Here is a 25,135-nt window from a genome sequence, read left to right as displayed (position 1 = left end):
TCTACACACCTAGTAAGGCAGAATGAGTTTGTAGGTGTACTACTCAATGAGGGGGCAGAGCAGGCACTTAAGTCACATTGTGATAATAATAATAAATTGTAGGAATTGATTTATTCACTTAGAATTGGGCTAGATACATCGGATGACCAAACATCCAGGCTCATCGGCACATTCACAGGCATCCAAGATAAGCTTCTTCCCCCACTGAGTCCAAATACCACCACAGAACCTGAAGGATGGTGCATTATCTAAACAACTATTATCTTCAGTATCCCTCATGATGAAATAAAATACAAATAAAAATAAAAATAAAAGCATGCTCCATGCGAGGTCTTATCGGAAATCTACACTGATTTCAACAAGCAGGCTGATAAAAATAAAAATAAATAAATCACTGCTTCAGCTTCTTCACAATGCCAGCGGTATACTTTCCCTGGTGGAAGGCTTGCTCCAGCTCAAGCTTGGTTGGGTTCTGGTACCATCATCATCAAGAGTGCCAGCTCCATGGCTTGATCCACCCTTCGGCTCATTGATCTCAGACATGCCCGCACCGAAAGTGCATCCAACGGGCACAAAGATCATGCCGTGATGAGTCAATTGTGTGATAGCAGTCAATCTGGAATCCACACAGCGTGGCAAGATCAGACGATACACACATGTTTACAGATTACTGAAAGATCTGATGAGCGTCATTGTTCAACTGAAACATTAACCAAAACACTTAAGACAGATCCTATGGAGCTTACGCTGTGGTTTCCTGACCTCCTTGAGACGCAGGGCTGACAAAGATTCCCGCAGGCTTGCCAGCGAGCGATTGTGTCCTCCACAACCCCCCAGTGGCATCAAAGAAGGCCTTGAACTGGGCGGCCATCATACCAAAACAAGTCGGAAAACCAAATAGAAACCCATCAGCTTCCGGTAAGCCTTAACACAGGATGGCATTTCAGACTGGGGCACTTCCTGTGGCAATGTCTCTGGTACCTGCGTGTTGCAAAATCTTCACTATTGGCGTCGTAAAGGAAATCTAGACTCCATATTATGCATGCCTTTGCAATGGTTATCAGCAGGCATGAAAGAGCCCCAACAATTTAAAACTCGGCTATGGCTGTCTACGGTTTGGAATCGACAAATAACAGGACAAGAGCACAGTCAGCAGTACTCACTTGATACAGAGTCGCTTCCACGCCTTCGACACTGTTGGCACCCTTCTGAATCTCCCTGGCGAGAGTCTCGACGTGGCCATACATGGAATAGTACCTGCAGCAAGAATTCCATGCAGCAGCAGCATCAGAACTGGCTCTGACCAGCATGTCAACAGTTCTGACGTAGGGAAATCTTGGAAACCAAGATCCCAGCCTTGATAATCGCCTTGCAGCAACCATCCCCACATGTCCTTGCTCATCATTCTAACCAATCATCATCCAGGCCGGCACTCACTAACCTCAGAAAGACAAGCAACTGGCCAACATCCCACTATATTTCTCGCATCTCATACCCAAATATGAGTAAAATGCATGCATCTCCTCAATATACGTGATACGGCCAAGCAAAAATCACTTCTGACGTGCTCCATATCCTCTACCCCAACTCACTACCTCACAGTGCACTCACTCAGCTCAATGTGACGATCCATAACCACCAAGAAATTGTCAAAACCACATAACCCAGCACAAACTCGGTACACGAAGGCAGCAGACACGTACACAATATACACCTTCACGGCCATGTTGACAGCGGATTGAAGATTATCACAATCTCAGAACTAAAACCACCACGGTAGACGGGCAAGACAAATGGCAGCAGCAGCTAGATAGCTCAACAGCCGAACAAGAACAAGCTGTCCTCGAGGTAAAGACTCGCTCTGCGAGAACAAGGCAACAACAAAGGAACTCAAACACTCGTAAGTAGATGACTCGGAAGTCGCAAGTAAAGCTGAGCGACCAGGAAACACTCACACACACGTACAGCATTCATGAGTCATGAGGCAAGCAAGGGATTAAATAAGCATCAAAACTCTGATTAGAGAATCAGCGGAACGCAATCCCAAATGGCCATGGCCGGAGGGAAGATCCTCCAGAACCTGCATCCCCCTGTGCACAGTGAAGAATGCGACAAGTGGGTTTCATCCAGCAGTTTCGACAACATCGGACTGAAACGCTCAGGACTTCGTTACAGGATTTTCAGCTTCGGTGGTTGGAGAGGCGAATTAAGAGCAACGTTACGAGCAACGTCATTGAAAAGAATCTCGAGCAACGTCATTGAAAAGAATCTCGAGCAACGTGACCCCCCCCCCCCCCACATGGAGCAACAACCGAGGCTGCTGTTCCCCCCCACGTTCGTCGATACGTTCTTCATTCATCCATGTTTTTCATTCATCGTTATTTCATTCGCCTCTCATTCAAATAGTTCATTCATTCATTCTAATAGTTAGGCTTACAGTCTTTTTATATGAAATTCATAATTCTTTGGGTTGATTGAGTCGTTTAATCAGTTTGAAAGCATGTTGAAGTGGTTACAGGTGAGTGTCAATGAATGAACATCAACCTTGGACGATTCCATTAGTAATATGCAAATATAATATGAAACAAGTGTTGTTATTTTTATTTTTCTTTATGAAACTTGGAATGATCAATAATAAATAAATACGGGTTGTAATGTGTTAAATGAGTCTGTGGATGCTTAATTTAAGACCATGTATTGAACATTGAATAGGAATTACAACAGCTCAAAATTGTTTATGTGCACCATATCAAGGACACTGCTTGACACTTTTTAGTACATAGCTCAATGGTCTCAAGGCAAGAGCAGAAAGAATAGATTGACTATATTTTCACTAATGAAGACCTGTTCCATTGGCCATGAAAAAGTTGTAAAATTTTGATTTGTGGTTGCCAAGTGAAAAATTGACCACTCCTTAAGAAATGTTGACCAACAAAAAAAATGAAAAAAAAAAAAAAAAAAAAAAAAAAAAGAGTATATGCATAACAAAATTTTATTTTCATTTTTATTTTTTATAATAATCACTTGTTGTTGTTTTTGTTGTTTTTTTATTTTATTATTATTATTTTAGTCAATACTTTGGTGAAAAATTGCCTATAAGAAATAAGTTGAATTTATGATCGCAAATAGAATTATACATGAAAAAATTATGCTTAAATGGAATCAAAGTTCCTCATTGTAAGTGATGCGAGTTTTTTGATGTATTTTCACCAAGTTTGAACAACTTTCATGACAAGATTGATCCTAAAGTAAATCCACTAATAGCTGAAGCAAATAAACCTATCCATAAAAAAGACAACAACCATCTCTTATAACTAAAGCACAATGAGCCTATCCTTCAAATTTCAAAAACTAAAAGATATATATGACACTTAAAAGAGGAAGAAAATATTTGGAAAAACACTCATATATTACATGTCTAATGCAATATAATTACAATAAATTTTAAACTTATGTGATTTTAAAAAAATTAAATTAAAAATTTAAAAAAATCACACCTTTTGAAAAAAAACATATAATTTCTTTTTGTAAAATAATCAAACAATAAAAAAAAATTAAAATTAAAAAATCATCAAAAAATATATTTTGGTTTTTAGTACAAATATTAATCTATTATTTAATATTCTGGTCCATTTTTAACAGTAAAAAATGCATGCATAATTTATTTTTATTCAAATGAAAATGATCTCAAATCAATTTAAAACTGAAAAAACATTCCACTTCTATTAACACGACCTTAGCTTGAGTTCTAAATAGATAATAGTTAGAGATATACAAACTTTGTTCAGATCTTATATGCTTATTCCAATGACATGATTGTGTAATATGTTTTTTTAAAATTTAGAGATACTGAGCATAGAACGTACCAATATTTGTGATAATCAACAAATTATTGACTTAGAATCTCTAACTGTCCTCGTAGCAATGACAACAGATTGGACAGTAAAGCAACTAAAATCCCAAAATAAAGTTGAAGTGTTGACCTTTTCTTTAGCTCAATTGAAGAAAAATTTGTAAATTTCTTGAAATTTATTTGTACAGAAGCTGTAAGGAGTTCAAGTCTAAGATATTGTCTGCTCCAAAATTTAGTATCTACAATTAAACTTACTCTTGATGAATCAACACACCTCACTTTTCAATAGTCATAATTTTAAGCATGGCTCCTAAATAGATATGTTGTGTTTATAGGGATCACATTTTGTAAATACAGAAGTAGATTTATAATAGATATACTTATGTTCATCTTTCAGCTTTGCTTATAATGAAGAGAGAATATGCTTGAGATTATCAAGTGAGTCTACTTCATACAACAAACTATGAATTAGTAACACAATGCCAGCAAACCTCTTCATGAATAATTAACTAATCTAAGAATGCATGCAATGGTTGACAAAACCTGTCATGAGAAAGTAAAATAGTACCATCTAGAGTGCATTTATACAACATCTATCTATATCTTTTTCAATGCTTGTAAGGCATATAACAAGGCAATTTTAAATTTGCAAAAGCCTTGAAATATCTAATTTAGCTTATTCTAGGATTGCAACAACATTTTATTTTAGATAAACTAGGGATGGATAAAAATTGACTACAATAGTTTCCAAAAACATCCATATCCATCAAATTTGACAAACATGGTTGAATTGCTTGGATTAAAAAATGCTCTCAAGAAAAAAGTTGATAAGGCTTTGGCAATATCTATCTTTTGTCTACCCAATCATGGAGAAGTCAAATTCAACTATGCTTGTATTAAGAAAGATGGAGGCTACTCCACTAAAGAACCTTTGAAGTTGTGAAAAAAGACCATCACAATGAGTCCATGCAATATTAAAATCTATTTGTAAATTGATGTACCTGTCAAAAACAGCCTTAAAAGTATTTTTCTTATGGTAGGCGTTCACCATTATATTTGTCGTCATTCTCAATATCTTCAATGGCCTAAGTATTCCATCAAGTCGATTCCAACTACAACTTATCCCAAAAAATTAAAATGTATAAAGAAAATGTCCATAGATGACAAAGATTGTGAAATAGGACTTTGTGGATATTTTCATTGATGGTATTGTTGTTTCAATCACATTAGGCAACAATAGTAGAGATGTCATCAATGAGATCAATAAACAAACTTATCACTGAACAAACTACATGTTTAGTGTCTTCTGCCTATAATGCAACCATTATGTTCATGATAAAGATTCCTTAGTCTTAAATGAAGACCTCCACATTGGTGAGAGCCACAAAGAAGGATCTATAGATGACATTTTGGGCATGAGTTTTAGCATTGTGCAGTCCTTGCACTTTGTAAAGTGATACGAGTTACTAAATGAAACCTTCAAACTACAACTTTTCTTAATTGAGGAGAATGCTAAGTCATTGTAAGCATGTCACGATGATGGACACTACTTTTGCAACATTGTTGAGTGAGAGTAGTACCACCCACCAAGCAAGGCGAGAGATACATGCTAGCTTCTTTTAGTCAAGATACTCATAGATGATAATGCATCCTAGATGCAAAAAGCTAGAAAGTTTCTTTATGGATAACCAATACATGTCAATAAACTTTGGACATATACAATCCATCCTCTTAATGAGATTGAACTACCAACAAAGATGAAAGACAAGGCACATCAAGACATTTCTAAACTAGTTATATAATTTTAGATACTTGGCTTGGACGATGAGGTCAAGTTGATGGAGAGCACACCACACTTAAACAATGCCATTAGTAGCCACCTCTATCATCCTCATTGCAATGCTAAAAAGTTGCCATACCATCATGTATTCACCATTTGTATTAATACCAACAAGTTGTGTCTTCTTTTTTAGAGCAACAATATCCAAAAGCTTTGAACGAAGCAATATAATCTTCATTGAGCCAACTAAAGCAACTCATGTACAATTCAATTTTGGTAACATCCATGAGACATGCTACCATTTGAAAAAAAAAAAAAAAAAAAAAAAAAAAAACTCCATAAGATACAAAGTTGATTATAAGATGAAACAAATGTAAAGACTTAATTTTAACATTATAAGCTTCTCAATTCAAGTCTTGCTCTCCACCAAGCTCAATGCTATTGATGTTTACATCTTCGAAGAGATTGAAGATATTACATCCTTGTTCATATGTCAGCAAAGATTTTTTGTCATCAACATTGAACAACATGTCATCAATAATGACGTCCATAACATCTCAATTGATTGTAAATGTAAGTGCATTCTTACCATTGAAATAAGTTGCATGAGTGTTGTTGAAATTTGTGCAATCAAAGAACTACTTCTTGCCATTAGGAAATAAGCTATACTTTGGACAAGCCTCGCCATGCTGCAACTTTATGTGCGTCGTAATGTTGCCAATATAAAATGGAATTGTAAACGATTTTACACTCATTGTCTACTTATATTTACCCCTTATGAGATTGACTTCTTTGCAAGTGAGCTTCAAACACAACAAGCACCACTTTGTCATGATAGCATCTGTCTTCTCACCTAGTGGGTTAGATAAGATGCCAAACTTTGTCCCTATAGTAGCTTTTTAAGGCATCTACAACTCCTTATCAATTGTGATATTGATGTGCATATCCCAAGGTCTGACTAGTATAACTACATGTTGTAAGGCGCCTCTCCAATTGTGCAAAAGAAGACCATTGAAGCCTTATTTTAGTGCATCTTCCAAAGATTATTTTGAAGAAACTAGGATATTTTTCCAAAAAATCCTAATTTAAAGTAGCCTACAAATAATCAATCACACACAATATACTAATATTAGACTCTACAACTATCATAGGAAATAATAGCATGCATGCTCAGATATCGGTAAACTTGAGTTATGCCTTCACCATATTCTTCTAATTAGGATGCTTTAGTTAGTAGTGTATCACCTTATTGTAACTCTTTTTGAAAAGAAACAAAATTTGACTTAATAAATTCATTAAGAAAATTATATGGAACCAATTCATTAATAGTATTGTATGGTTGTAGACCTCCAATTTCATTTGTGTAAAGATAAGATTTGAAACGTTTTGAAAAGGTGTAGATGAGTGTAGAAAGAATAATAAATAAAAGTTTGTAATACAATATGAAATGAAATGTTGTAGCAATATTCTAGCATCTTATTATTGAGAGGCATTCTTTTTATTTGTGGCTAAGTTAAAATATGAATTTGTAATTTTTTTCTCAAAGAGGAGGTGTTTTCTTTATTAAATCCCTTGCAACAATCATTGAAACCAATTAGTCTTATTTAAAGTATAATTGAAAAGAACCATATATAGTCTTTTCTAAAGAAGTTAACTTTCCTGATTTCTACAAGTTTGCATAAAAGATATGTTTGATAAAAAAACATAGAATAGACTTCTATTATCATTTTTTATTACAAAAATAAATGAATAAATAAATAAATAAAGAAACAAATTCCAGCACTTTTTTTTTCTCTTTGTACAAGATAAGAAATAACAAAGACGTCCTTTCATCACAAAAACCTTTGTTTATTTTGTACCAAAAACATCAATCAAATATTATGGTTACAATATAATCGAACATCAATTTTTGTTAGTTATTGGCATAAATTATTTTTCTGCAGCTATTTGGGCTAAAAAAAAACTTGTACTTTAGTTTAAAAAAGACTAGAGGTTTATTATTCATTACTTTTCTGCATTATTTGAAGATGTACTATTGTTTACATTAAATAAAATAGAAATATATTACATTATTACATAAATAGTATAATTGAGGATAAAAATAAATGTAACCTACACAGTTAAAAGTTTTACCTTGTAAACATTCTGTGTATCTAAACCTTAACACGTAATATCGATGTATACATATCTTGGCCAAGTGTGTAGGAAAAATTCCACCTCACAAAAGTCTTACGTATCTAAATTCTCAATGTTATGAAATTGTAAATATTTTGGCCCTTAGGAGACAAAGGACCTTCAGCACTTACGTCACAAGTGATGTACAACCCACCCCCCACTAATCCTGGCGTTAGGTAAATCACTGGACCGAAATTCAAACATCCCTTTGAAACGCCTCTCAACTTCCTCCCAGCTTGAAGTTAGTAACTGCTAAACACACCCTTCATTCCCAGCTGTATTGTGTAAGTTACAGTTGAGTTGCTGAGGGTCTCTGACTCATGTGAAAGAAGATCATAAACTCTCGTGATGGTTGTCCGAATCCTCTGTCATTTCAATTACACCTGGTGACACCATGATCACTGTCTCTGGATCTGCCCCAGCTTTCAGAGCCGCCTTTCCAGTTTCTATAAATTTAGCCACAGCCTTTGTAGCATATTCGTAGGCCTGTCCCACATTCATTCGCTTTCCGAGATGAGGATACTCGGGATGCTGGTGATCACCGTTTAATTGAGATGCCAACTGGATCAGCTCTTCCTGGAACTCCGTCAATGGAGCACTTTCATTTGGTGGTGAGTGTCGTAATGACCATGGCGGACTCGGTATTTGCTCTACAAAACAGAAAGAGGTTTGTAAGATCCAAAAACACTCTAACAAAATTTTTATCTGCTCGTGTCATCAAGGCTTGATCAAATTTGCAATGTCCTTCTGCACCAACTATGAAGAATTAAAGATTGTATAAGGGTCAAGGGTTTGTACTAGGGCAATCAATTCTTGGCGACTTGCGTTGAGCAAAAACATGCTCAAATGTTCCTGCCCATTCATCCCGCGCAGTTAAAAAATCATCCGGAAGATTGAATATCTTTCTCACTGTTGCCGGAATTGACGAATGCTCATATTGTGAATCGGCAGTAGGACCATGCGGTCCATGTACCACTGCAAAGGAGAAGAGAAATTATTAATGAAGAAGTATACCACACTTGTTCATAGATCTTAATTTTATGTACATCACATAATCACCATTCACTACCCTGAATTACTTGAAAGCAACATTACAATTCATCAGGACTTGCAAACGATCCAGCTACGCAGCCCATCACTAACAGTCATGACAAGTAAGAAATGTATAGCACGAAAAAAAATTATCAATAAAAAAAAAGTGGCTGCTTACCGACACCCTTATTGATCCAAGGAGATATCATCAGAGTAGGGACTCGCACTCCAAGCCTCCTGAAGTTGAAGTATTCCGGCGGAGGACCAATTAATCCATCAGGATTTGGAACGTTAGTCACTGGAGTGGGCACATGGTCATAAAAACCACCATGCTCATCATATGTAATAATAAAAAGCATCTCATTCCATTGTGGACTAGCACGTAAGATTTCATAAACTTCTTTCACGAAACCTTGGCCCTCAGATACATCATGAGAAGGATGGTCATCATTTGCTGGAAGCACCTTCGTGTCAAAGTATCTTTGTTCCACTACCACATAGTTGGGTAGAACCCCCCGCCTTGCATGGTTCCTGAACTTGAGGGTATAATCGTGGAACTTGTTCACGAACTTCAATTTTCGTAAGTTCCGAAAAAATAAAGTCGCAGGAAGATTTTGGTAGTAGATACCAACAGTATGACCAGCATTCACAATCGATTCAAAGATTGTTTTCTGGGGAAACCCTTCTATTAACTCTTCTCTCACGTTACTCATGGCTCCATATGAAGTGGCCGAGTGCACATAAAACCTGTTGGGCTGAGTGGATGTAGGGGCGGACGCAAACCAACGGTCAAAGACTGCATACTCCGCAGCCAGCGCTTTGTATGCGGGGACAACTTCTGGCCTATATCACAGAGATACGACATTTATAATACGCACCTAGAAATCAAATTGGATGTTGATCAAAGCGATCTGCATAGTGTATGGGTTGCGAAACAGAAGCTAACTTCAACAAGAAATCATCACACCGAATGAAAGTTCACCACCAAACTCCTCAAACTATAAGCTGAAAACTGAGGAAGTCATGAGAAGAATACCTGAAGCCACTCATGACTGTTTTAGAGAAACCCTTTGCCATGCTCTCTGCTTGTTGAGCAAAACCGTTCATGGGTGGGGGAATCGCAGATGTCTCATTCTTCCCAAATATCTGCTCCCGAATTGCTTGAAACGAGTGTCCGGGGTCAGGATCTACAAATTCAGCGATATTTGAAACACATACCAACTCCGAATCAGGATTGGATGTATTTTTGGGATTGCACTCCTTGCCAGTTAAACCATCAATTTCTGGGTTCAAAGTCTTGAGCCAACCCAGCATATGATCAAAGGAACGATTCTCCATAACCATCACCACAACCACTTTGATAGGCCCATCAATTCTTGCCTTCTTAGCAATCGATGGTGCTAGTGCAAGTGAGAGTATGAAGAGCAAATAAACCAAGCCGCAACGTGTGCGGCTCGGAGGCTTCATCTTAGTTTTGGTTGAATTCCTACACACAAAAGACCAAAGACTAGTTAATGTCATCAACAACAAACGTCTTAAACTCACATCTGTCCAGCAAAACAGAGCTTTGCTTAGCTACGCAAAACCCAAAAGATTAAACCTGTTAATTTGGCTCTTTCGAAAACTATACGTGTAACATTTGCAAGAATTAAAAGTTGATGAGAACAACTTGGACGCATCCTCTCAATGTGTAAAAGAGTTTTTTTCTTTTTTTTTTTTAAAGTAGAAAATTTGAAAAGGTGTGTATTAAAAAGAAAAAAGAAAAACACAAACAAAAAATACACCAAAAGTCTCGAAGCCTATCCGGTGATGTACATAGGTAGCTAGTAAATTTCACGTAAATTTCACGTACGAACAAACGAGCAACGAACATCGAAACAGCATGCTCTAAGCTTGCGGTAACAAACATCATTTACCTGGTGCGGAAAAGCCTATTGAAGCACCTACACTAGATCTAAGGGGATGAAAAATATTCAGTACACCAAGTTCTGAGTTACTGCCGACTTATTCAGTGACCGATAGACTTGGCGCCATACACCATTGACGGTTCCTCAACTGTGCGATTAAAATGCAGAAACCGGCCAATGTATTCAAAATTGTTGTCTTATAACACTAAAATTGCCACAGCCAATTACTTCCAGTCCACTCGAGCTAATTAAGGCATCCTTCGTGTCCTTCATTGCAATCTCGTGACAAAACTATGTCTACCGAATTGCACTCTTCGTTCACCCGCATCAACTTGCTGAAGGGATTGACTCCACCTAGCGGCAACCTTTCAAAGCTTCGAAGTCCGCACCGATCAGATTCTCGGGAAAAGTCACGATCCAAATCAACTTTATGGTGCCCGGTCAACATTGCACCTACACCAGTACGTCCTAAAGTAAAGACTAAATTTAGCACACCGCACCAATGTCGTAATAAGACGCAAAAAACAACTCTGACGATTCCAAAATCGATTCACACAAGAGAGTCGGCGATAGCGATCAGAACGAGCACGAGGAACACAGAAACCCCAAGCCATGGAAACCAAGAAACCTCTTCAAAAACGACTTCAAAATCGCAAACAACGACCATTAAGGTACACAATCCGGCTACAATTCACTCTCCATACTCCCTAACAACCACAACAGAAACAAGAAAAAATTAATAATAATAATAATTAAATTAAAACACCTCCTAGCTCTCACACAAACTCTGCAAACCACGACACCGTCACCCCTGCGCCTCCACGTCCAACACATCACCATAAGACAAAAACCTGAATTGAAATCGCTGACATTCTTTCACGTAAACCGACTCATGCTCAATCCTACCTTGCAGAGCCACACAAATTGCTATCCCGATGATCAGAGCTTGCAAGCAACGTCGTCCAACTCAAAGTGTCCGCCAAGGGGCGGTCAAACGACCGCGAAGTCCTCAAATAACCTGGAATTCTACATGAGATATGGCAAATGCACTGAGTAAAGGCAAGGAAGAGAAGCACAATCCATGGCGGAATCAAGAGAAACAACAACAACAACTCAAAGAGATTGCGACGGCAATCGTCAAAAAACACAAAAGATTGTAACGGGCGGGTCAACAACAACAAACAACTACAAAAGACAAAAACCAGAAAGTCCCCTTCTTCGAGGAAAGAGATTAAGAAGAAGCGGAACGCCTTAATTCATCCTTTTAGATGATATTCGTTTTAATATTTTGGGATGACTCATCCGGCTGTCGTCACGAAACCCAATGTCTTGCGCCTATCCTGCCACCTGGCGTGCCCTACTTTCGTCCACATCCATTCGGGTTCTTCGGCACGTGGTAGGTCATTAGATAAGAAGGAAACAAAAAAGGAAAAAATATTTTCTTACTTTTTTAACCCGAATATTTACCATCTCTCTGTGTGCTAATTAAGGGGGTTTTTTGTAATTTTTTTTTTTGAAATAGAATGGAAGGTTCAAAGTGTGGAGGAAGAATCTCAGTTAAATTACTTGAATCGTTTAACGTTATTGGTAGCCCTTTCTTTTATCATTTTCGTTGTTGAGGGAGAAAATGGAAGTAAATGCAAGCTTTTCCTTTTTCCGGGTCACTGACCGGACATGGTCCCCGGCGAAACGTCGGGTGACAGAGGGTTCCTCACCCGTTGAAACAAGGGGTGGACATGTACAGTCAAAATGTTGGAGTTAATGTGCCGAACCTTCACCGTATTCTGCTTCCCACGATGCGAAGAGAAGATGCTATGATTCAAATTTCCCCTTGAGTCCGAAAGTGGAAGTAGATTTCTGTGGAGGGAAACGGAGAGAGAAAGCTTCTGGAGTTGTCCACAGCGTTGAAGCGACGCGAGAGGCCTCAATCCTCCATCACTGTAGGAGATTGCGTCTGAATGAATCCACGATCACATCCTTTCAGAGAGTTGTTCCACTAGTTGTGGGAACGCAAAAAAAGAATAAAAGAACGACTCGATGCACTTTCCGATGGGTGAGTTTCGGGGAGCGGTGGAGGCTGCTTCGCGGGCAAAGACCACTCTAGCCAGTATACAAAGAGGGTAGGGAGTAGTGGGATCCCGAGGGAGGGGATGACGGTATGGAGTGGGGACGGCGAGTTCCTTTCTGACTCGCCAAACCCTGCCTTCGGTTGTTTTTTTTCACCGACAGGCGAACACTCCAAAGGCCATGAGAAGCTCGAGACGTGGTGAAAAGGAGCGTTGGGCGCAACTGAGGCTGGGGTCGGCACGTAGCCAGCCACTGAGCAAGATCGGAGCGTAAAATCGGCCGCAATTCTCGCGAAGCACGTTGATTCGGGGCAAGCTGCCAAGTAGGGCACCAGCACAGTCCGTTCGGCGCCGGAGGAACTGGGAGGAGACAGAATATCGCATTGTCGCTGACCGACGTCGACGACGGAGACGACGGAACTTCGACGTCCGGACTCGATGTCGTTCGTTCCGTGGCTTTTCGTCAGCCACTTGGTTCCTCCGCTGTGTATTACAAGTGTGTGTACAAATATTTAGTTTCTAGTTTGGTATGGTTGTGACATTTGTTGAATGTTGGTTATGTTGTAAAGAGGTATTCTACATAATTTATATCCCTTAACTAATATTCCTTGCTTAATTGATAGTATTTGTTGGAACAAAGGTTGTTCTTAAGTTGTAGACTTATAACCTTGCTTTTTGCATTAATTAATTAATTAATTAATTTTTTAAAGTAAATCATTAAAATATATGTGAGGAATTAAGTGAAGAATTTTATGATTTGAGTGTTGATTCTTCTTACAACAAATAAATGAATGTGGGTCTAACAAGAATAGAAATCATTTATTTATGCATTTAGAATTTAGATTTCTATACAAATCATCAATTTTGTGAATAAAGAGAATACCTTCAATTACTAGAGTTGTAGATGAGATAGATATTAATATGGAAACTATGATCATCAACAACAATCCCACCATTATCAAAGAGGAGATCAATACCAAGACCAAAAGTATTGTATCTACATATTATATAGCTATGGTTCTAACATAGTAAAAAAAAAAATTGACTTTTCATTTTTATTCAATATGCTATTTTGAAATTATTTTTTTTAAATATGCAAAAATCTAAAAGCAATCAAAGCAAAGAGAGGCTTACAATATTGAACTAATGCTCTGGGCAAAGCCAAATTATAATCTCAAAAAACATCTTTTGGCCTAAATTTCAAGGACAAAGATTGTTACAAGCTTGTTTTCTATCATTGTCACTTCCAAATTGTAGGTGTTTGTATCAATCTCTTTGAAGCTCCTTAGACTTCTTTGTAGTACCATTATATCTATAAAATTGAACTTAAAAGTAGATTCTATTAATCAAACAACAAAAGAGAAAATAACATCCTTTTGTCTTTTCACAAAAAGTGGGGTTAATTAAAACTTATAGTCTTCTAATATCTAATATTAAGACCACAAAAATAAACAAACAAACAAACAAAAAAAAAAAAAAAAAAAAAAAACTTTTTATCTCTCAAGAATTATGTTCTAAAAGAGAACTAAAACATGATTATATCTTTTTGCCTATGTCTTGAACAAGTGCTAGCATGCTCATGAACAAACAATCTTAAATCATAATTAAGACTAGCCCTTGTACATTTTGATTGTATCAAAAATTTAACAAAGATCTTCACTCATCCTTTTAAATTATAAATTAGCAATCTCAATAGAACCATTGAGTGTTCTTAATCTTATATTTAACTAGTTTAACTGGAACACATTTGAAGTCTTTGTATGATAAGATATCTATATATATATATATATATATATATATAATATTTATTAGCTTTCTTTTGCTAAGTTAAGAAATAGTTTGGTATTTATTTATAGAGATTATGATATGGCAGAAATACTAATCCAACAAGATTACAAAAGAAATCCTCAAATAAACCTTGGATTTAAGATTTTTATAGAAGTACCACATGGATATGAACTCATTATAAAGCCATTTATTTATCAAGAAATATATAGTAATAAATTTAAACAAATATATTTCTTCCAAAACCATTAAATATTCGTGTTTTTTTTTTTTTTTTTTTTTTTACACATTAAACTAAAAACACATTTTGTTGTGATTGCTCTAATCATTTGCATTTCTAAAATTAAAATTTAGAAATTTTACTGGTTTTTCCCTTACTAACAAGTGTCAAAATGTATAGTTGTATATTTTAATTCACAAAGGTTGTGTCCTTAAAAATGAATAAATAAAAAGTTTCTTTTTGGTTTTTTTTGTTCCCAACAATTATGTTCAATTCAAATATAAAAAAAAATAAAATAAAGATCTAGCAAAGTGAGTATTTATTAGTGTGCTTGAAATTAAATCACATTGTGGAGAACCTGATGAAGAATTCATGACAATTTCAAACCTTCGTATATGTTTAAAGAAAATGATTATACGTGTGTGTATATGTGCACATACGTGTGTATATGTACACATATGTATGTGTATGTGTACATACACATATAAATGTATCACTTGAATCACACAATTTGAACAAAGTAACCTGTTCTCCAATTGCTGTGTGGTGGATGCAGATTGATGCGTCGAGGTAGAAAGCTAATAATATGTTTCAAAATAGGCTTTCATTTGCATCTTAAATCTTAGCCTGTGCAACGTCCGTGTGTACAGTCTCCACAATGTTGAGGTTCTTCACGGTTGACTATGACTAAACCTCTGGAGACATTACCCAGTCTACAAAACAAACATAGGTACAAGCATTTATTTAGAAAAACATAGATAAAAGCAGATTAACCCCAAGTGTAGCCATTCACACCAATTTGAATGCATAGTAGAAAAGTAATGAAACATCAACTCAAACAGCAAAAAAGAACGGAACTTAAAAAATAGGAGCCTACAAGGCGTGAGCCCAACATTGATTTGCATTGCAGAACATCTGGAAGTACTCAATACTCGAGTACAGGATTTACCAGTAATCGAACTCAACCAAGCTGGGCAAACTCTAAAGCGTTGCCATCAGGATCCCTAGTAAAGATGGCTGGTCTTCCAGATGCGCTGAATGTATACGAAATTCCTGTGCACAACGTCATCTCAAAACTTTGTTACTGTATTCAATCACAACCAGAGTAGTACAATAAAGCTGATACCAACGATTCAAAAACAACTGAAAGAGCCACGTAGCAACCTGAAACGGAACAACTTAAACGCGTTCAGTGTTGAAGTGTACGCAAGTGCTGGTTATTTGATGATCAAAGCAACCTGCGCTTTTCTAAAATTGTTCGGTAAACAACTAGGCAGTAGTGCAATGTATGTCAACTCAAAATGAGTGCCAGATTTGGACGTACCGGCTTTATCAAGTAACTCCTTCACTTTTGCAACATCCTGGACCGACAAACATGCATGGCGGTCACATCCGCCATGCCGCGGGCGACCTTCTTTGGGATCCGGGTTGGGCAACTCCATCAAGTGTATCATTTGAGATGGTGACCCAACATTCAGCCACACTCCCCCGAAAGAAAGCTTGTCGTCAGGTCGAGTCGGATTGATTTCAAGACCTGCTTAACAAAGAATCACCAATTAGAGCCCTCTGTTGCGAGCAGCTATGGGTAAGAAGACGAAATTCTCAGTTATCTCTTGTGAGCAAACTGCTACGAAAATGTTCATCTCAGGCTGAAATATGAACAATAGAATGAATGCCATAAGAGCCGGTACAAAAAGCAGTACTCGTACCTAGTAAACCACAATAAAAATCGAGCGACCTCTCAAGGCTTTCACATAACATGCCAACGTGGTGCACTCCCGTGAACTCAATTGCTGATACCACATACATTTCAAATTGTATTAGTATCTTCCGTTTAGAAAACCGACACCCTGCACCAAGATCAATGCAATACCATACTCGTCTTCAAACTTCATGAACACAACCCCCCCCCCCCCCCCCCGACTGGAAATCCTCTATGCTGTGATAAGTGGACTCATGGTCAGAATCAGGTAACCTCTGGCATCGAAAACGTTCGGAGTACACATTTAAGTAGAAAGTATAGTGAGCTTCTGTCCTCTTTCTCAAATCTGTTCAACTGAAATGAGTTGAGGGTTTCTCCCCTGCCCAGAATTACTTTTTGCGGTCTCAGATAATTGGATATCAGAATTGCTTACTCTAAACGTTGTTAAAATTCTACTGTATCAATCTCCTGAAGCCATTGAAGTCACTAAATTTGTAGTGGAGGTGCTAGTAATCATCTAGGCTTGTGTGGAGGCTGTACCTTTCACAGAGGCTTTCAGATTATTGTCGTGTGGGTTCTCGGCTTCTCGCTGCACTGCTGGTGAAACTTGTGCCATGATGGGTGATCTCTCGCTTCTTCTGCTAGTTGTTTAGACTGCCCTCGTCTTCACGAGTTGCGCCTGACTATTTCCACATTACAACTCGCGTATTCCACCCGTAGTGACACCGCCCTATTTATTCAATGCAAGCAGTTAAATAATGACGACTCATCACATACTGCTTATCTTGACAAGATTCTTCAAATTCTAATGGAATGCATAAGATTACAACAGTGGACCACTTCCTACGTTCGCTCGAACAAGATTCATCAGCCCCTGTTCTGATCGGTAATATGTGATCAGAGCAATCACCCTAACAACAGTCAAACTGTCAAACTAAACGATTTCCGAGTTCAAGACAAAAGAGCCCTGAAGATGATTACAACTAGTTTACTGCAAATCTCCTTCGGTTGAGAGATGGTTCTATGCCCCTCAACACCCTATGTGTAACAAACACAAGGATCTGCTGGTAATAAAAAGAGGGACAGTTGTGAAAACTTCAGACAGCAAGAATCGCTCCATAATTCCAGTGTGTGATCAAGGAGCAAAGATTAATCATATCACAAAATTATGTAAAAGTTTCCCCGATTCATTGAATCTATTTTAAGCAAATACGAGTTCCGCAGGTGACCACAATAGCAGATAAAACATAATCTCTCCTGGGACAAAAAATGATAATACCACAATTCAAGGATACGCATCAAACGTTTGTAAGAAACAAAAATGTAAGCTTTCAATTTTTTGAGTAGGGTTGCATTCAAGAAAAGATGGCGTCAAATTTACAACATCGAGGGCACCCAAAGACGAATTCAACAAATGGAAGCCATTACTGCTGCAATCATGGTCACCGAATCTAGCAGATCAACACGAAGCTACGGAACCAAAACGCAGCATTCAATGACAGCCTACATGGGCGAAGCTTCCAAAATCAGACAAAAGATCGAATTCCTCATTCTCGTCAACACACTTCAGACCACAGAGCTTAAACCTAAACGAATCAAGCCCTACCTTCACAGCGAAACACCGTTCTACATTTGTCAAAATTCCAAAACAACGCACCATCGAAATCTCACTTCAAAATGACGGATTGCTCACAGTAAGTGTCTACAACTCTCATGAACGTCTCCGCAGAAGATTGGCAAACTAATGACTAAAGTCTAGTCTTGAAACATGACAGCAACAAACAACCCGTTGCAGTTCAGGACACCATAAAGGCAAACTTCATAGCCAAGTGAGCTTGGAACAGGATATTACTCATAATTCAATCCAAAATAACAAAAACAAAAAAAAAAAAACAAACAAACAAACAAACAAAAACACAGAAACAAAAACTCACTATTGATGTTGTGGGTGTAGGTGCATGTATTACATGTCTCTACCAAAGTTTCCAAAGTTTCCATCTTCATGCTTTCTCATTGCAGAATTTCATATGGGTTTTCCTGGATGATGTTCTTATAATGAATGAACTCCTATTGGAGTTAGAAATTCAGATTTGTTACTTCCATGTGTGGATGTATGTATGTGTGTAAAGCATGTTGAATAGAGTGATGTAAAAAATGAATAGAATAATTGAAAGTTAGGGTTGTGTTGAAGCGATGGATGCTAGACTTCTGTTTTTAAACTTTACAGATTCAAGAAGCATATGTGAGGATTCACAGATGATTTTATTTTAAAATTTTCTATAATATTAATGTTATCTAAAATTTAATGTGAATTAAAAACTATATTATTAATATCTTTAGTATTTGGTGTTTTTGAATAATTTAAGTTTTAAGTATTGAATTATTTGTATTTTTTAATGAGGTTTCAAGATTTTAATAGATTACTAATATGTTAATGATATAAATCTGTTTTCTTACTAAATTAGTTTAAGCCAAAAAAAATCTTAAAATAAGTTATAAATACTTGCACAACAATCTTAACAAATTTCAATAAGACATACTTATCAAATACCAATTGTAAAGAAATTTGAATAAAATTTAGAAATAAAGAGAGAAGAATATATACATGTATACATATATGAAATTTAATATGAAAATAAAATTAAAAAAATAAAAATATTTTCTATTTTTTAAAAAATTTGAATCTATTTAGAATAAAAAAGTAAAAAATCTTCAATTATTTAATCAAAGAATTACAATCATATATTCCTTACTTGTGCAATTTAAAGCTACGTCAAAGAACTCATAGTCAATTAATTAATCTTAAAAATATTTGACAGTTTTAGAATTGGAATTTTAGATTTAAAAAATGAATTTTTGAAAAAAAATATATGTTCGATAAAAGCTTGCTAGATTTTTTGTTTTGTATTCTTAAACCATTATTGGAATATATATAGAGAGAGATTAAAAAATAAGTTTTCTCTGTAGAAATAATTTTATAACATGCCTACCAATATATTGTATAGGATGATTTGGTGCACTTTTATTTACAATTAGTTAGTTTAGTAGTTTTATAGAAAGTTTCAAGAGTCCTAGGAATTCTAGCCATAGCAAGTCTTTGTGGCTATCTTTTGTGGGATTATGCTAGTGAACCTCATTGTAAACAATTGTTTAAACATTTAAAAAATAAAAAAATAAAAAATAAAGAAAAACTTTTAGAAAATATTCTTTCACCGTTTTATTAATAGATATTTATGGCTATTTTTCTAAGATTATCTTGCACAAAGTGTCAAAGTATTCCTTTATAATTGTTCTAGGAATTTGTTTTGGAATACTTTATAGCACGTGTTGTAATACTTTGTAGAATTTTTTACATAACAAAATAAAAATTTCTATAACAAGAATTAATTTATTTAATAGAATATAAGATAAATGTAAAATTGATCCCTGTTTTTTACCAGAATTACAAAATTTTCAAATAAATAAATTATGTGCAAAAATTGAAATATTAAATAGATTGCTAATTAATATATAAGTATGGCATTTACTGGTTGCTACAAGTAGATTTTCGTAGATTTTAAAGATGCCAACTAAAATGACACAATAAATAATAAATAGGAATTTGAAAATAAACATTCTATATTTTTAAAAATTGGGTTTTCAAGCAGAATCTGTATATCATCCAATGTCAAATTTATAAAATTAGTAATTATAAAACTTTTCTTTTGGCATGGACTTAATCATTTTTTAATAATTTAGGAATAAATTTGAATACATCTTGAATGTTTTGGTTTATTTAGGGATAAATTATAATAAATATTTTGAATTTCAAAATATTTATAAATTATATATATATATATATATATATATATATATATGTTTATGTTTATATATAAAAACCAAAGAAATATGCATTATAAGTCAATAAGTAAGAAAAAGACTAGCTCAAGTCACACATCAAACAAAAATCATGGAGTGTTTCTAATTTTCTGATAAAATTATTACTGAGTAATAGATTATTAATCTTGTCCTTTCTCTTTTTCTCTCTCTTTTATTTTCTGAAGTTAATAAAGAAAATTTTAACCTATTTTTATATTAAAAGATCTAATAATTCAAAGAAGATGTACAAACCTGTAAATTGTATTAAATTTACTTATCTACCTTATAATATTGTGTTATTACAAGAGCACAAGTTGAACGATCCAAATGCATTCAATTACACAATATGTTAGAAAATTTAATACCACATATTGGTGTTACCATTAGATTAAATTTATGAAAATAGAGTTAATAAATGAAATATGAGAGTATTTATTAGCGGTTAATTGAACAAGTGATTTTCCATGTAATATCATTGTTAGACTGTATAGTACCATGAACGACTTTTAATAATATATCTGTAAACTTTTTGAAACCTACCATAATATTTGAAGCAAATATAAATAATAAAAAGTAATGATTATGGAATAAAATTTTAACATAAATTATTCAAAAAGAAAAAAAAAAAAAAAAAAAAAAAAAAAAAACGTATCTTTTCAGAAAACATATAGTTGAAAATCCTATGGAACACTTTATTTTAGAAATCAAAAGTTAGTGTCGGTACTTCTGATTTTCTTTTAATGCTTCTTTTTATATTATTATTATTTTGTTCTTTCAAAACTACTACCATTTGTAATCATAACAATAAGTTTAAGTATTGACTAGCCCAAGCAACCTGGACGATGAAAACGAGGCGAAAGACAACAGTGACGATTTGCGAATCTCCACACACTGTTGAAACTAGTTTGCAACGATATTGCTTTGATTGTGTGTCAACACATCGCACGAAGAGGTGACTGATAGCGAAGGAACTCAAAGAAAGAAAAAACTGGCAGCACATGATGCAACAACCTGCAGTCCCTCTTGATAGATCTATGGAATTGTGTACAATGAGGAGCCGGCCTCGAAAGTAGTGGGCTATCGACCATGATAATACCGAAACCGAAACCTCCCTAAAAGCTTACTTGCTTCACAACTGGGTTTGAATACGAAGCTTCAGTCTTCGACGCAGACATAGTGTCAATCCACGTTATGTCGCTGTGCTGATCCATTCCTGTGAGGATGTGGGTCTTCGTTAGTTGACGACTTCCGTCCTCATAAGTGAAGACAACCTCGTTTTGAAGCTTCTGTGCTCGAAGGTGCACAGCATTCGTGCTGACAATGGCCGATTTCGTGCCTTCGATGTTTGTTGTAAATGGTGCACGTTGTTGCACATCCTGGGGAGGAGCCCTGTGTGTGCAATAAAGTTCACCTTCCTGCACGTAGTAGTGGAAATGTCATACGGATGCTTGGTATTCATCAACAGCTTTTTGAAGATGATCCGGTGACAATGATCAGATCTCCTCCAGTTACAATACGAATGGTTGCTTCCCGATCATTTTGAGCTCGTATGACTTCACATCCTTCGCCATTTTCATCATGGTCTCATCTAGCCTGAGTTGGACACTCTTTACAGCCGTTTTGTTTTTGGAGTCAACAAATTTGTTGCAGAGGTTACCTCTGTTTGTGATGGTGCCGTGGTAATGGTAATAACGAAGTCGTTCATCCTGCAAGACACGAGTTTTTCCTCTCCGCAAGTTCATTGACATGTGAATTCCAGTTGCTTCGGCGTGACGAGCTTGCACAGCATACTTGCGGTCATAATGAATTCCGTGCTTCAAAACCCTCCGATAAATGAGTCTCTCAGTTAACCATCTGCGCACGTTCACACCACTCTGGCCACGTTCAGGTTTCTTTCTGCGCCTGGATAAGAAAACACCCTTCTAACCCAGACTAAAACATGCACTTGTTAGGTTTAAATTGTACCCTAAAGGAGATTAGACATGATAGGATTCCACACCTTTCGTGTTGATCTCTAGTGTTGTCAGCGACACACAAGCCACTCTCAATCGGAACCTGTTTTATGACAATCTGCGAGACATCGGGTTTCTCGTTGAGCACATCCGACAAAGTCGTGCTGGGATCTACATACATGTACTCATCGATGTCGAAGAAGAATGTCCAGTTCGCCAAGAATCGAGATCGAAAGAGGCAGTCATTTACCACCATGAATTGGTTATGGTAGTACCCGTCGTAAATCTCTTGTTGCCTAATGTTCTGAAGGGTAACTCTTCCTTGTCTAATCCAAGGCTCAAGCACCTTGCGCACGTCCTCATGAAAGCCACCGGCGTCATGAAGAATGAAGTGCGACTTCTCACCAAAGAATTTCGCATGATAGGCCATCCATTCCCGCATTCTTTGAGGGCTGATGTTGCCGTAAACCGATGAACCACAGTAAACATAGTCATAAGGGAAAGATTTCGTATCGAAGACGCTCGAATTGTACTCCCCCTTCACCTCTGTAAGCACCACGACTCTTTCCGGCTGCCTGTACCGGTCACCATAGCTGGCATACAGAACGAGTTCGCCACCCTCACCATCTGTTCCGACATCCTCCGCAAACACGCAAGTGATCACCACAACTGTGTACAGCTTGCCGTAGTCCCAATCAGGCAAAATCTTGTATGCGTGACCCTTGACTACCTTGTCGTTGGAACTTGATACCCACTCGCAAGCATAGGGTGGTTTGTGATGCTTTTCTATGGATTTAGCGGTCAATCCAACAATGGAGAAGTGCCTCGGGCTTCCTCGATAGGCACTCATGTCAATGTACAAGTATGTTGCCAGTCCGTGCGGCTTAAACAATCGCACATCTCCGTGACGTAAATCTATGGAAGACGTGTCGATGTTTTCGTCAAGAAATGAACCCTGTGGGAGAGAAGGTGATAGTTGCGTTTCTAACCCGACAACCTTTGTCGTCTCGGTGCACCAGAACTTGATGCCAAAGCCGCTGAGAGACAAGAGCTGGGTGACGACGAGAAACAGCACAATTGCCATCACCATAGGATAGATGATATTCAATCGGATAGTAGAGAATTTGATAGGTGTGCTACATCCCAACTGCGGCCTGGAACACGCTTTCTCCCGTCCTGCCTCAACCTTCAAGACCGAGTGTTCTCTTTCCATCTTTGAAGTATCTCAACTCAGCAACTAATTTTACAACCAATTCAGAGAGAAGGGTAAGTGCACCTCAGGATAGAAATCACTCTCTGTGTTTCGAACAGCCAAACTTACTACACTGCCATCAATATTATTCAAGACGGGAATATCCCAAGCTGCCGAATGATTAGTAACTATAGTGCTGAATCACGATTTTACAAGGAAGGTGAAGCACTGTTTGTTCGCTGTTCTTTCTAACTCCCATTCACAGCGTTTCAGCTGAAGAAAGCCCTCAGCGAAATCTGAGTGCTACTGCTACATCGCCCGTTACACAAGATTCCTGCAACGCCCCAACTGCGAGAGACGCTTACTAGTGATGAGCAGCTGGGTTCTTGCACTTCATGGGATTCGTTACATCTTCGTCGCTACGAAATTGAATTCTACAAGGTTCACAGCGTACTTGACGCAGCTGCTAGGCACCCAAGTTCACATTACTGCAACAGTTCAACAATCCAAGAGATATTTCCCACACGTCCCCGCCCATCAAAAATGTGCTCACATTCCCAGAAGCGCTCAACTTCTCGACAAATATTCCGAACACTCTCCGTCGAACGTCATGACACTCGCACTTAAATCCAATCCCACACGAGGAAGAGTGTTTCTATAAACGCGTCTCCTATCCTGTACGATGGAGTCAATCGTCAGCTACCATCAGGGGAGGTCGGCCGAGATCGCGGGGATCAGCGCAGTTCACCGGATGCGACCTCCGTCAAGACACGATCCAGTGGTGGAACTCGAGGGGCGAGAGAGAGCGAAAGGCGAGGAGGAGGAGAGCCGCCGTTCCCAGAAAATGCACACATGAAACAACAGAAAAGAGAATTGCGCCATTGGGGCTCCATCACGCGTTCTGGCGACGTGGAAATGCGTTCCCCGAGAGCAGACTGGAGCACCAAACCCTACACGAAAACTCGGTTACTCGTGAACTCGAGCCCCGGGCACAGTTGAACTGGCCCAGGGCAGACACCAGTTGTTCACTGCCCGAGTTGACAAACAAGTGTACGAATTTCTGGGGAGTTGAACGGTTCGTAAGCCTCATCCTCCCCCTCTCTCTCTCTCTTGGCCTGACGTCGCATGAGGGACACAGTATTCTCGTAAAAGATTATACAGCTAATTTGATTAAAGTCAAGGGGATTGTGTGATGTGCCAGTCAGAGTGCGATGCTCTCTCTCCCTCTCTCATGAGCAGCGTGTTATTGTTGAGTCCATGCTAATCCTGGACTTTCCTTCTTCGAATTGTCTAAAAATAGCATACCCAAGATCTGGCTTTGACCACTCTCCTCCAACATGGGGTTGTGGGTTGGTTGGGTTGAGTTCTTCCCCTGCTCTCTCTGTCTCGGGGTTTTGTTCTTTCGGTTCTGAAGAAGAAATATATGTTGCTTGCTTACCCACCTGAAGAAGAGCTGCGAAGTTTGCTTGGCATACCTCGCTTGATTCGAGTTTTCTACTGAATTTGGTGTCATTGCTTCGATCTGTGATAGTGTAACATTGTTCATGTTCCCATCATGCAACTGAGCGGTGGTAAACATAGAAAACATTGCTAAAAAGAACAAATCAGATTGT

At 37.4% G+C, this 25,135-nt stretch overlaps 3 protein-coding genes and 1 pseudogene across 12 annotated transcripts; all 4 read right to left on the bottom strand.

Annotated features, from left to right (window-relative positions):
* Positions 1-186: 186 nt before the first annotated feature.
* LOC112281801 (putative NAD(P)H dehydrogenase (quinone) FQR1-like 1) lies at positions 187-1,959 on the bottom strand (annotated as a pseudogene). The gene is made up of 4 exons (XR_016502552.1): positions 1,704-1,959; positions 1,164-1,257; positions 747-981; positions 187-616 (listed from the first exon to the last, which is right to left on the bottom strand). The product of XR_016502552.1 is annotated as a putative NAD(P)H dehydrogenase (quinone) FQR1-like 1 (transcript).
* Positions 1,960-7,668: 5,709 nt separating this feature from the next.
* Positions 7,669-11,963, bottom strand: LOC112281416 (non-specific phospholipase C1). 4 transcript variants are annotated; one of them, XM_024517906.3, is made up of 6 exons: positions 11,654-11,890; positions 11,113-11,215; positions 9,877-10,326; positions 9,019-9,683; positions 8,607-8,783; positions 7,669-8,458 (listed from the first exon to the last, which is right to left on the bottom strand). In XM_024517906.3, the coding sequence occupies exons 2-6, from the start codon at positions 11,193-11,195 to the stop codon at positions 8,142-8,144; spliced, it is 1,692 nt and encodes a 563-aa protein (XP_024373674.1). In that variant the 5' UTR covers positions 11,196-11,215; positions 11,654-11,890; the 3' UTR covers positions 7,669-8,141. The 4 variants fall into 4 exon arrangements, with proteins under 4 accessions (XP_024373674.1, XP_073389545.1, XP_024373678.1 ...); XM_073533444.2 differs by lacking the exon at positions 11,113-11,215 and adding an exon at positions 11,376-11,454 and having other exon boundaries at positions 11,654-11,858; XM_024517910.3 differs by lacking the exon at positions 11,113-11,215 and having other exon boundaries at positions 11,654-11,963.
* Positions 11,964-15,187: 3,224 nt separating this feature from the next.
* LOC112280958 (glyoxylase I 4) lies at positions 15,188-18,586 on the bottom strand. Of its 5 annotated transcripts, none has more exons than XM_024516949.2 (6): positions 18,455-18,586; positions 17,061-17,250; positions 16,528-16,611; positions 16,143-16,352; positions 15,768-15,871; positions 15,188-15,531 (listed from the first exon to the last, which is right to left on the bottom strand). In XM_024516949.2, exons 2-5 carry the CDS (start codon positions 17,134-17,136, stop codon positions 15,780-15,782), a joined length of 462 nt encoding a protein of 153 aa, XP_024372717.1. In that variant the 5' UTR covers positions 17,137-17,250; positions 18,455-18,586; the 3' UTR covers positions 15,188-15,531; positions 15,768-15,779. The 5 variants fall into 5 exon arrangements, with proteins under 5 accessions (XP_024372717.1, XP_024372719.1, XP_024372715.1 ...); XM_024516951.3 differs by having other exon boundaries at positions 18,488-18,507; XM_024516947.3 differs by lacking the exon at positions 18,455-18,586 and adding an exon at positions 18,127-18,448.
* A 2,686-nt stretch (positions 18,587-21,272) lies between these two features.
* Positions 21,273-24,108, bottom strand: LOC112281324 (galactan beta-1,4-galactosyltransferase GALS1). Of its 2 annotated transcripts, XM_090249623.1 has the most exons (3): positions 22,378-24,108; positions 22,036-22,232; positions 21,273-21,793 (listed from the first exon to the last, which is right to left on the bottom strand). In XM_090249623.1, exons 1-3 carry the CDS (start codon positions 23,541-23,543, stop codon positions 21,786-21,788), a joined length of 1,371 nt encoding a protein of 456 aa, XP_090105749.1. In that variant the 5' UTR covers positions 23,544-24,108; the 3' UTR covers positions 21,273-21,785. The 2 variants fall into 2 exon arrangements, with proteins under 2 accessions (XP_090105749.1, XP_024373475.1); XM_024517707.3 differs by having other exon boundaries at positions 21,273-22,232.
* Between the last annotated feature and the right edge of the window lie 1,027 nt (positions 24,109-25,135).

Source organism: Physcomitrium patens, chromosome 4 (genome assembly GCF_059467195.1).
Source record: "Physcomitrium patens ecotype Gransden chromosome 4, ASM5946719v1, whole genome shotgun sequence".
NCBI lineage: Eukaryota > Viridiplantae > Streptophyta > Bryopsida > Funariales > Funariaceae > Physcomitrium > Physcomitrium patens.
Note: the sequence above shows the minus strand (reverse complement) of the source record. Positions and strands in the feature narration are given on the sequence as shown.

Bases quoted from the DNA above. Each gene is read 5' to 3' on its own strand.
- LOC112280958 (XM_024516949.2), bottom strand. From the start codon at position 17,136: ATGGCACAAGTTTCACCAGCAGTGCAGCGAGAAGCCGAGAACCCACAC. The intron at 16,612-17,060 runs GTACAGCCTCCA...ATGTGGTATCAG, and splicing joins TCTGAAAGCCTCTGTGAAAG to CAATTGAGTTCACGGGAGTG. The intron at 16,353-16,527 runs GTACGAGTACTG...TTTGTTAAGCAG, and splicing joins TTTTTATTGTGGTTTACTAG to GTCTTGAAATCAATCCGACT.
- LOC112281324 (XM_024517707.3), bottom strand. From the start codon at position 23,543: ATGGAAAGAGAACACTCGGTCTTGAAGGTTGAGGCAGGACGGGAGAAA. The intron at 22,233-22,377 runs GTGTGGAATCCT...GAACGTGCGCAG, and splicing joins ACTAGAGATCAACACGAAAG to ATGGTTAACTGAGAGACTCA.
- LOC112281416 (XM_024517906.3), bottom strand. From the start codon at position 11,195: ATGTTGACCGGGCACCATAAAGTTGATTTGGATCGTGACTTTTCCCGA. The intron at 9,684-9,876 runs GTATTCTTCTCA...TCTGTGATATAG, and splicing joins ACAGTCATGAGTGGCTTCAG to GCCAGAAGTTGTCCCCGCAT. The intron at 8,459-8,606 runs GTACAAACCCTT...TCTGTTTTGTAG, and splicing joins GCCAAGAATTGATTGCCCTA to AGCAAATACCGAGTCCGCCA.